General features: G+C 40.4%; 1 protein-coding gene across 11 annotated transcripts in view; it reads left to right on the forward strand.

Annotated features, from left to right (window-relative positions):
- RABGAP1 (RAB GTPase activating protein 1) overlaps positions 1 to 12,605 on the forward strand; it is a 175,409-nt gene that overhangs the window by 145,101 nt on the left and 17,703 nt on the right. For all 11 annotated transcript variants that reach the window (XM_021927168.2, XM_021927166.2, XM_021927171.2 and 8 more), the window contains 2 exons: positions 568 to 609; positions 961 to 1,089. In XM_021927168.2, coding sequence (XP_021782860.1) covers positions 568 to 609; positions 961 to 1,089 — 171 coding nt within the window. The remainder of the gene's footprint in view (positions 1 to 567; positions 610 to 960; positions 1,090 to 12,605) is intronic.

The following is a 12,605-nucleotide window of genomic DNA, read 5'->3' on the forward strand; positions in this document are numbered from 1 at the left end:
ACATAAACTTTTCAGCTAATTATCTCAGTAAACCCTTAGGAGAGTATTAGTTATGGAAACTGAGGCCCAGCAGCTTAAGCAGTTTAACTTGATCAACAGATAGTGCTTCCTCTCCTTTGTTCTTAGTCCCAGGATTTGCAGAATGGAAGGAGCCCTGAGCAGATTCAGTTCTGGAATACAGGGCTTATGGACAGAGTGGTTGCTGTACATGGATTGGGACAGCACAAGATAAAGGAAAAGTTCCCCAGGAGTTATTTCCTGAGAGATCACAACTTTATGACTGATCTTTTGGTTTGGAAGCATGGAATACTTTGGAAAAGCATTTCTTATTATTGAATATGAGAATAGGGCAAGAAAAGCTCTTTTCTCAGAAAAATGGGAAACTAAGTGTTCAAGCAGCTTTTCAATGGCCCTTTAGGTTTTATTTTTCAAGGTAGTTCTGAGATAATTCATTTCCTTCCTTAAGTTTTCACAATTTCTTTAAAAATGTGGGGTATTCTGAGGACAAATAGCATAGTAGTCGAGATATAAATGCTGACAGTGTTCTTTTTGTCTGTTCTCTTTCAGGGAATAAGTGTCATTTTTAATGTCGCCCTTGGATTATTAAAGGTACTCATTTATTTATTAGCCGAGTTATCTGTCCTTCCCTGCTCTGCACTTGCAACACATTCATTGTAGTCTGATTCTGAGCAGTCACTGTGCACTAGCACTACCCCTGAGAGTGGATGTATGCAGGTGGCTCTGACAAAAGCTAAGAAATATCTTCTGGGAATTATAAAAGTGCTGGAAATCTAGCATTACCCCTAACAGTGGATGTATGCAGGTGGCTCTGACAGAAGCTAAGAAATATCTTCTGGGGATTATAAAAGTGCTGAAAAGTGCTGGGAATATAAAAAACTTCTTGTGCATCCTTATAGCAACACATTTTTTCTATATATGTTTGTATTTTCTTACTTCAAGACTTCGAAAGATGACCTGCTGTTGACAGACTTTGAAGGTGCCTTGAAGTTCTTTAGGGTTCAGCTTCCTAAGAGATACCGCTCAGAAGAAAATGCAAAAAAACTAATGGAATTAGCCTGCAACATGAAGGTAAAATAATTTTGCGTTAGTTAAGATTCTGTTTTTCACTTAGTGTCTCACTGTTCCTGATCAAACATTTATAATACATAATTATTTATGTATTATATTTATAACACTTATAATACATACATAATGTTAACATTTATAATATATAAATATTAGTGATGATGTTTTCTTCTGTATTATATGACTCTTAACCTTTTTTCCCCAAAATACTTTCCTATATATTGTAATCCTATGAATGAAATCTCATTGTCTCCCCCAACCCCCAAACTGTGGGAAGAGTATTAATATCCCTATTTTGAAGACAAAACAAAAAGAGGTTGTAGTTCCCTAGTCGTACACCTAGTTAGTGGCAGAATTCAGGTTTCATGATTTCTTCTACTGTGCTGGTTTAAGACAAGGCTAGAGTGCAGTGGCGCAATCATAACTCATTGCAGCCTCAACCTCCCAGGCTCAAGCAGTCCTCCCACCTCAGCCTCCTGAGTAGCTGGGACTACAGGTATGCGCCACTACACCCAGCTGATTTTTAACTTTTTTTTTTTGTAGATTTGGGTTCTCACTGTATTGTCCAGGCTAGTCTCAAACCCCTAGGCTCAAGTGATCCTCCCACTTTGGCCTCCCAAAGTGCTGGAATTACAGGAGTGAGCCACCACGCCTGGCCTGAACTTTCAGCAATTTGTTCTGGTCAGAAATTCTCTAAAACGAAGCTAATGATACATGAAGAAAACTCAGTTTTATCACTTCAAATGGCATTTGTGATTTGCACAATTTTTTTTAAAGTAAAAAGATACAGGGTATTGTGTTCGTGTTATCATAACATTGTATTTGTATTGCATTGTATTGTATTGTATTGTATTGTATTGTATTGTATTGTATTGTATTGTATTGTATTTATTTTCTGTGGGCCTTTTTTTTGAGACAGGGTCTCACTCTTGTTACCCAGGCTGGGAGTGCAGTGGTACAGTCACAGCTCACTGTAGCCTCAACCTCTCTGGGCTCACTTATTAAGGGCTCAGTTTCTGCTTCTGTAAAATAATATTTTACTTCTCATTCTGGTTATGTGTCAGACTGAGCTAACTCAGATTACCCTTTTTTTTTTAACACGTAGGCTAAGTAAAATATACCCCAAGAAATGTTTAAATGCCTGGAAGAACTTGAAATAGAAATGCACAGGTATTTAAAACAAAGTAGCTCAACTACTCTCAGGGGAGTATGGAACTATGTGTAGCTATTAGGGGTTTAATGCTCACACAGACATAGTGGATATGATTTTGGGCCTTTAGGAGGTAGCTGAAAAGTGAGGCCTTGGCTGGGTGCGGTGGCTCAAGCCTGTAATCCCAGCACTTTGGGAGGCCGAGACAGGCAGATCACGAGGTCAAGAGATTGAGACCATCCTGGCTAACACGGTGAAACCCCGTCTCTACTAAAAAAATACAAAAAAAAAACTAGCCGGGCGAGGTGGCGGGCGCCTGTTGTCCCAGCTACTCGGGAGGCTGAGGCAGGAGAATGGCATAAACCCGGGAGGTGGAGCTTGCAGTGAGCTGAGATCCGGCCACTGCACTCCAGCCTGGGCAACAGAGTGAGACTCTGTCTCAAAAAAAAAAAGAAAAAGAAAAAGAAAAGTGAGGCCTTTGCATAAAGTTAGGACCTCTGAATGGCTCCCCTGTCTGTTAAAGGGGGAATATAAAAACTCTACCTATTAGCTAGAGAAACAGTAGAAATCATAATATAAAATGAATAGTGGATTGGAAAAAAAAAAAGGAAATAGAACTTCTGGTAATTAAAATAATCATCAAAGTTTACATTCCATTTAAAATGTTACATAATTCGTAGGTATTACGGCTAACACTTAATGATAGTTTACCATGTGCTTGGTACTATGGTTAAATGCTTTTATATGTGGGGATTAGCTACAATATCGTATGTACAGTGTTTAGCATAGTGCCTCGTAGTAAGGGTTCAAGAAATGATGGCTATGACTATAATTATTTCCTCCCTGATTGTTAAGTAGATAACAAACATTTTTACAGTAATATTTTCAAAGAGAATAGGTTTGCACAAAGCATAGAACCAAATGAGTTCTGAGATTCTTTGAGTCACTCTTCCTATCTCAGCCTGGTTCAGCACACAAGAGGATGCTGCCTCTTTTTTGCTGATGATTTCTTTGCCTCCAAAATCTACTCCTTTCTCAGTATCCCAGTCTCAATTAGGGGTACCTGGTTGCTCAGGCCAAAAACCTTGCTGTCCTCTTGACTCCTCTCTTTCTCACACTCCACATCTATGCCTGTTGTCAGAATATATCCTGACTCTGATCACTACCACCTTCATTATTAACATCCTAATCTAACCATCATCATCCTTTCCTGTTTCCATAGTGGCTTCCTACGTGGCTCTTCTCTATCGCATGTCTCCTTTGCTGAAAACTCAACGTTTCCACCACCCAGAGGCATCCCGCATTCAATTTTGCTCCTTTTTTTCCCAAATGTTTTTTATGCGTTCTTAAATAATTGAGTTCATACAGTATCACTTTTCTTCCTGTTTCATGCAATTACACGGATTTTCCTCACTGAGATATTGTGTGTAAATAATCAGTCGTACATGGTTATATAATTCCTCTGCTTGAATTTGTCTCACTGTGCCACAGTTTATTTAACTGTGCCCCTCGTTTTTCTTGTTTGTTTGTTTGTTTTGAGATAGGGTCTTGCTCTGTCACCCAGGCCGGAATGCAGTGGCACAGTCTCAGCTCACTGCAACCTGTGCCTCCCAGGTTCAAGTAATTCTCCTGTTTCAGCCTCCCAGATAACTGAGATTACAGGTGTGCCACCATGCCCAGCTACTTTTTTGTATTTTTAGCAGACACAGTGTTTTGCCATGTTGGCCAGGCTGGTCTCAAACTCCTGACCTCAAGTGATCCACCTGCCTCAGCCTCCCAGAGTGCTGGGATTACAGGCATGAGCCACCACACCCAGCCCGCCACTCTTACTTTAAGTTTTGTTGTGGTGTGAACGGTTTTATACATAAAGATTCATTGGATTTTAGAGTTTTTCCTTAAACTCTGATTCTGTCTCCTACTATATTTCCCCCTTCTCCTTCCAATTCAGATACCCTGGCCTCCTTGCTGTTCTTAGACCTTTGCACTGGTCAGTCTCTCTGCTTGTAATGTTCTCCTGAATGTCTGCATGGCTTCACTGTCCCCTCATCCAGTCTTCGGCTCATATATCCACACCTTCTCAAATTGCAGTATCTAAAGTAGCAGCTCCCCCAACCTTTTATGCCGTTACCTCCTTACCCTATCTTATTTTCCCCTACTGGAATGGAGGCTGTGCAGCAGAAGAGACCATCTCTTTGGTTTACTGCTGAATCCACAGTACCAAGAGCAGGATCTGGCTTACAAATATTGATTGAATAAGTGAATGAATAAATACACTATTGAGTTTCTACCATGTGTTTTACAAAGAAGAGTTAACATGGATTTGGGCAAAGCTTAATAGTTTCCAGCCAGAAGTTTTACCTTTTGGATGTCCGTTAGCTTGAAACACTTTAATGATATATGGATCCTTTATTTCCATATATGGAAAGGTGGGGAAAGTCCAGGTAGGAGGAATCTAATGTCTTGTTTTTTCTTGCCTATGCCTTCAATGAGACAAGTCTGACAAGGCTGCCTTTAGTGTGTCTGCACAGCACATATATTTTGTGCTTAGATATATAATTCCTTCTAGCCCTGGAGAACTTTGCATGTTTGGGGTACACTTTGGATGTTTCCCCCTATTTGCACGTGATTTCAGGTGAGATAGTAGTTTTTCTTGAAATTGGCTTACAGCCTGAAAAGTGTAGAGATTCACCAGAACATGAGAGAATGGGATTTTTCTGCCAGAAGGTGAGATATGGTATGTATGGTAGTTAGTGATGATTGGTTATCTTCTGGTAGTTACACTTAATCCCAAAAAATATTAAGAGAGATACACATAATAGTTGAACCTGTTATTGGCGAAGTGGTAATTCAGTGGTAACTTGCCAGTTCAAAATTAGGAAAAGTCATCATCGGCAAGTGCATCATGAGCCCTGCATTCTGCGGCTTGCGTGAGGTATGAGTGCACATGATCATCTGTGGTTTGAGCCCAGTAGACATTGAAAGGGTGGTTTGTGATATGTGGTTCCAAAAGCTTGTTTGGAAACAAGCTTTTGAAGTTTTTCTTGTGGAATTTACAAAGGTAACTTTTGCTTCGCAACTCACTGAAATCCTTTCCATGATTTTTTAAATGTTTGTAAATTGTGGCTTGGTTTACTCAGTTGTACAGTTGACCTTTGAGCAACATGGTATGAACTGCATGGGTCCACTTATAAGTGGATTTTTTTCAATAAAAGTTACACCAACTATGCCTCCTGTCTCCCCTTCTACCTCTGCCTCCTCCACTTCTGCCTCTGCTGCCTTTGAGACAGAAAGACCCACCTCTCTTCTTCCTTCTCAGCCTACACATCATGACAACCAGGATGAAGACCTTTATGATGATCCACTTCCACTTAGTGAATAGTAAATATATTTTCTCTTCCTTACGATTTTCTTAATTTTTTCTCTAGCTTATTATTTTGTAAGAATTCAGTATATAATACCTGTAACATACAAAATATGTATTAATTGACTTTATGTTATCAGTATGGCTTCTGGTCAATAGTAAGCCATTAGTAAGTAGATTTTGGGGGAGTCAGAAGTTACACGTGGATTTTCAGCTGCGCAGGGCGTCAGTGCCCCTAACTCGTGTTGTTCAAGGGTTAACTGTACTTCCTGATTAAGGTGAGAATTGGAAATACTCTGCCTCACATGCCAGTCTAGGAAATAGATAGCTACTTTTGTTTTCATTGTTGTGATTTTTGATCTTTTGAGAAGGGTCTTGCTCTGTCACCCCTGCTGGAATGTAGCCGCACAATCATGGCTCACTGCAGCCTCGACCTCCCAGACTCAAACAATCCTCCCACGTCACCCTTCCAAGTAGCTGCGAGTACAGGCATGCACCACCATCTCCCGGCTATTTTGTTTTGTTTTGTTTTATGTAGAGACAAGGTCTCGCTGTGTTGCCCAGGCTGGTCTCGAACTCCTGGACCCAAGTGATCGACCCACCTCTCCCTTCCAGAGTGCTGGGATTACAGGTGTGCGCCACTGCACTGGCCATTGTTGTGTTTTAATGTTATGATATTGTTGTAATTTGTAGTATTGATATAGTTCTTAAAAGCATCTTATTTCTTCCTCACAATACCCTGTGAAATACAGTAAGGCACATCAAGTGACTTACCCAAGTCATACCAGCTGTATAGTGACAGAGCACCCTAGTGGAACTCGGGCCTCTGACTCTGTGTTCCCAGTGCTTTCCAACCCATTCCACTGCCTCTTACCATTGCAAAGGTTCAATAATTAAATTTGGTGTGGCAGTATCTGAAATGGCCACAAGATGGGTGTGTTGCTCAAAAATGTCTATATTCTTCTCCGTGCCCTTGGGATTTTCTTTTTCTTTATGAATCTTTTTCTGTCTCTGTCTTTACTTGCCTCTCTCTACTTTTGTCTTTTTTCAGGCCTTTTACTTCTCCTGTTCTCCCTCTTTCCCCTTAAAGTGAACTTGTTATGGGACTGAAATGTTTAATTTATTTCTTGAGGAGTTTAGATCCCCTGCTGCTAATCTAAAATTTAACAGTGTACCTCAAAACTCATTTAGCTATCCATTGACCTCTCCCCCTTTATGGGTAAGTGACCTGAGATAGAAAAATTGTTCCACTTCTGATAGAGGATCTAAAAGGCATTCCATTCTAAATAGATTATTCTAGAAGATCATTTATGGTCCTGGGAGCCCCACAGCCCTTTCATACAACTGTGCCTTGCATAGTCTTTAGAGGGGAATATTGAAAGGTCTTTTAAATTTTTGATTCAAGAAATATGCGAGGGAAACTCTTTCTTCATACCTGTATAGGCATTTTTGAGAACAGGTGAGATATATGAGGCTAGTTTAGAAGACACAAGAATCATGCTCTCAGAGATGGCCCAGTCAGTCTCCTAGATCAAACCTGAAGACTTGACCATTTTGCCATAGAATCCTGCCTAAGATGAAATGGAATTGCTGAACCATTGCTTCATTTGAACGTATCATTTTAAACATCACGTGAATGTGCCAGACTTCAAACTACTTATAAGAAAAGATACTAGTACAAAAACCAAATAGCAGTGTCTCCAAATTAATATAATGCTTAACCATTTGCTGTTCAGAGAAACAGAAAACTCTTCAGCATTCGGGAGTATTTTCCCTTGGGGGATATTTTTATTCCAGAGCTTAAAAACAACACTAGTTTGAACTTCATTCTCTGTTCAAATTATTTGTGTAGTTAGTATGTATTAGATTTAAGCTGTCTAAGGGCTGCAACTTCATCAGTCTTTGTTGATGGATTCACAGAATTGTACACAATGCTCTCATACAGTGAAATAATCCTCACAGTGACCAATTGAGGGCCTTTTAGGGATATGCATACTGAGATGTAGAGAATTGATGTAAACTCTCAAAGGATATAAAGTTAGTAACTAATGGAGTTGGGATTAGATCCCAAGAGTTTCACACTCTAAAGTCAATTCTTATGGGCATTCTGCTTTACTGTAAATGGCGGATTGAATGAATGGGACAGGAGTCATTTGTGTGTTACCCGTTTTTGGTGATTTTAGTAATGTAATGATGGGTACCTCTATCTCTATGTCAGAGTTGAAACTTAATTCTCTATACACTACACAGAGTTCAGCTTTTCTTATAACTAGACCAGACTCTAGTTTTATTTCTTTGTTCCTACCTTTTAGAATCAGATTTTATGAGGAAACTTCTGAATGGGTGCTCTCTTTCTCTGTAATAAACCCTAAATTTTGCCAGTTGTTGCAAGGGTAGCGATGGGCACTGCCTTCTTATTTTAATAAGCTGGTCTCCCTTAGTCCTTATCTGTTTGTGTTCTTTGCTACTAATTTGCTTCTTCCATTTTAGAAAAACACTATGGTGGTAGAACCAGAATATCTAATTCTACTTAGTGATCTTTGAAGGAGTTAAACTGTTTGAACAAATTAAATTAAAAGGCTCAGAAATTAAATAGAATGTTTATTTCCATTGGTGAAGAATGCAGGCCTTCGAGACCCACAGACCTTGACTTTTATCCTGGCTCTGCCTCTGCTGTGTGACCCCAGGGTAGGTTAACATCGCAGGGTTGTGAGAGAATAAGATGATGCCTTGAAAGTGGCTGCTGCTTCCATCCCTCAAATACCAGTGTTCTTCTGGCCTGCCTTGTTTTGACCTTTGCCCAGGCATCCAGAGCACTTTCCTTAAGTCAGTTCAAGTCAACAAACACTTACAGATTTTCTTGCGTGTTCAGCACTGAGCAGGCCACAGATAAATAAGAAACAGGAATTACCCCAGACTTGCATTCTTATGCTGGCACTGCCACTGAACCCTGGGTCCTTGACTTTGGACAAGTCACCTATCTATGATATGGTATGATGTGATCCATCTATGGTATGATAAGTATCACCTGCTATATAATCTATATAATCTAGATAGATAGGTCTAGGTCTTACTTCCTCATCAGTAAAATGAGGGAGATAATCCCTGCTCTGCTCATCTCAGTAAGTTGTTTTGAGAAGTAAATAAAATAGTAGATTTGTAGACATCTTGTTATCTTGAAAGTCCTGAGTAAATCTCAGGTTCTTTTTAATCAATAACTGAAAAATCAGTCCCTGTCCTGAACGTTAAACAGGAAGATAGACTTGTGTCAGATTTCTTTATTTAGCTTTCTGATAGTCCTACCACATGAAGCAATGAAGACTTTGGAGTCAGGATCTCCTTAATGTACCAGACTCTTGCCCTATACTGTCCACCCACTCACCCAACAACGTGCTTCTCTCTCGCCATGCAGAGCTACTAATGTTCAACCTCCCACCTCACTGGACTCCCTGTGACTCCAGCTCAGCACGGATTCTGATTTTTGCAACACTTTTTTAAGCCAAACTTGGAAAGCAGCTCCACTTCCCATGATAGCCTGTTTCATGCTTTTCTGTGTTAAATTGACTTTGTTTAAAATGGCTCTTTGTTTGCAGCACATGTTCAGAGGGATAGCTGTGTCCCTTGATTCAGGACAGGATGCCAGGAATTAATGACAAATAGTAGCTAAAATTTATTGAAAATACTCCACTGTGTGCTAGGAACTTTTCTGAGGACTTTATATGTATTTTGTTTTTTGATCTTCATAACAGTAGTCTTCATAAGGACTGTTAGGATTTTTACAGATGAGGAAATAGAGGCTTAAGATTAGGCAGCTTGCCCTTGGTCACACAGTAAGTTATTGGCAGAACCAGGACTCCAGCCTTGGTCCGTTCCACCTGCACAGCCCAAGCTCTTAGTGGGCAGGTTGTACCATGTCACGCCTGCCCAGGTGAGCAGCCACTCTCACTCTTTCTCCATGTGTGTGGCCCTTGCCGTCACTGTCTATTCCAGGGGCTGATCAGAGACCAGCTTCCCCAGGGCAAGTGGCATAGATTTTAAGACAGCACATTATCCAGTTCCTGTGACAGATTAATGACAAGTGAGTGACCAAAGGAGAGATGTTTTCGACTGAATTTGTGCTTCTATCAAAATAACAAACTGGCAAGTATCAAGTCTGTACTTTCTCTCTAATTTAAGGTTTCTTAATCTGGGACAAAGCACAGGCCTCAGGGGTTCCATGAGCCCTCTGAAATGGTATGTAGAATGTTTGATTGTGGAGGGAGAGGGGAAGTTGGCTTTTGTGCACTCTTTATTAGAGAGGAACCATGGCTCTCAAAAGACTTTCAAGTAGTGCTGTTTCTAATGGTGGTAAGAGTCCTGGTGCTAATACAGTGGGGTATAAGGTTGGTTTTACCAACAAACCCAGTCTTAAGTATTTGTTAGGCTTCTTTTCCCCCCACAAAGTATATTTAAACAGAACAAGGATTGAATTTCAAATTTAATTTTCTTTGAGGGCAAAAATACCTCTGTGTGAAGCTGTGATTTCCAAAGCCTTCTGATAGGAATCAGTGAACAGCGGGTATGATTCAGAGCTCTGAGTCTAAATCCATAGCTTCCCTTGCTTCTTGAATTCAATTAAAAGTTAAAAGTAAGAGAGACAGAAAATGAATCTTGGACTTCTGGATCTCTGTTCATTAAGTATTTTCATGCTTACTGTGTGAAACGCATTAGGAATTTCACAATGAATAGGACTTCCTGCCCTCATGGAGTTTGTGCGATGGCACCTATATATATCTTTGTATTGCTAATGCCATTGCACATGGTAGTGCTCAACTACTGGTTAAATAAATGTCCCTATTGCATCTTTATTAAGGTAAAAAGAAAGCCTTTGGCTTTGATTTGTTTAACATCCTGTTATTATGAGTCCCAGTTACTTTCCAAGCATTGAGCACTGGAGATACAGTAGTAAGGATAACATATATGGCCTGTCTCCTGGTGGGAAGACAGACAATTAAGTAGAAATATAAGTAATTGTGAGCTTGGATTGCTGCCATGGAGGAATTGACTTGATGCTATGAGAAGAGTTATATAACTGAAAGACCTGGCCTGACAGGACAAGAGTATGAGGGAAGGGTTTGCTAAAGAAGGGGTATTGGAACTGTAATCCCAAAAGTGAAGAGGAGTGAGCCAGGTGTGAGGTTGTCTAGGCAAAAGGAACATGCTTGCATTGCACGCCCACTTTGGTTGCCATTTCCATTCAGAAGAAAAGTCAATGCAAGGAAAAGAGAGTACTTTCTCAGTAATTTAGCAAGCATTTCTGGGTACTCGCTATGCATGAACAGGGGACAACAATGAGTGAGAGACAGTTCTGGCCTGAAGAAGACATTCATAATGTCATAGGCAGGCCAAGAGGTGCTGGCCTCTCCCAGGTGTGGCCTCAAAAGGAGGCTTAAAATGTTCCTGCTGCTGCTGGCACCATTTGGTTCCCCATTCGGGTTTCAGGCATCAGTCTTTATCTTGGAGTTGGTGCCTCAAAGGCAGCCTAAACTAGTTGATGCATGCTGCAAAAGTCAGTATCAACCGTCAACCCATGAGAAGCTTTGGTGTTTTTATTGATTTTGTGTTTGTGGTGAGTGTTTAAGGGAGAGAGGAAGGGTGGGAGGGAGAAAGAGAGAGACTGAGAAGAGGTGAGGGTGAAGATGGGGAAAAGACTGAGCTGGTGAAGAAGTCAGGACTCTGGACCAGCAAAGTCTGTGAAGACAGCAGAGCTTTGTGTACACCCATTCCTGAGAGGTGACCCCTGAGGACTGATTCGGAAGTAAATGAAAACTGTCAGCTAGAGAAACAAGCAGAACTCTTAGAGAAACCCTGGATAATTATGAAAATGATACTTAAACAGCATTTCTGTTTTTCCTAATTATAAAAATAATTCATACTCAATGCAGAAAACTTGGAAGACATAGGAAAAATGAAAAGAAACACCCATATCCTATCATGAGAATGTAAGAAACAAATGAGATGTTGGCCCGTGTAAAGGTTCTATTATTTACCAGGTACTTATCACACACTCTTGTTACATATGATACTGAGAGAGAATCAGCCCTATTACTGTGAGGGTGAGGCAGCTATAATAAGGGTTAATGAAATATAGAAAGCATTGTTTTGTAGTTAGCCTATTAAAACATATATCTATGGGGAAAAATGTTAATTCTTCCTTATCCAGCAAGAGAATGAAAAGTTGAAGAATCTTGAAGATTTGTGAAAATGTTTTACAGGATTTGGTGTCAATTCGTTTTTTTAAATAAAGTGCCATGGGAGCCTCATAACCACCGCCTTTCCTCCCATTTACTCAGAATGCAAAAGCACTGGGATGAAGTGTTTGCTGTTCACAGCCTCATTTATTTTCTGTTCCACTACTATTGATCTGTTAGGATTGTCTATACACTTATTGATTGCATAACATTTTACTTAGATGCTGTCTTCGTGAGTCACTTAAGTACACAGCAGAAGTTTACCCTAGCATTGGCTCGAAACTGCAGAAGATCTCAGCTTAAAGATGTCCTGCTCCAGTTTGTGGCCTTACCCCAGGTGTTGAGTGAGCATCTTTCTATAGAGGTCAGCTGGAGCAGAATGCTGTCTTCCTGGCTGCCTAACCTTGGGCAACAGCCAGACTCCAGAAATAGAGCTCTGATTGAGGCAGACCTGCAAACAGCCTGACTAGGGGAAGTGTCCACAGTCAGTGGGAGAGGAACACACTCTCCCACTGAGAGCGTCTGGAGACACACCAACACACAGCAAACGTGGGCCTATCCCTTCCCCTTTCTAGGTCTTATTTCTTCATCTATAAAATAAGAAATTTGGAGTGGAGTAGATCTGAGAGTCCTAGTTACCTGGACCTGGGGACTAACAGGCAGATTTCCAAGTCATCACTTTAGTGCTGATTACTAAAGCTTCAGGAAGGGATGACCATTAGTTTTATAATCATTCTTTTAAAAAATATATATATTTAGATGGGATCTCACTCTGTCA

This window comes from Papio anubis, chromosome 13 (genome assembly GCF_008728515.1).
Source record: "Papio anubis isolate 15944 chromosome 13, Panubis1.0, whole genome shotgun sequence".
Taxonomy (NCBI): Eukaryota; Metazoa; Chordata; class Mammalia; order Primates; family Cercopithecidae; genus Papio; species Papio anubis.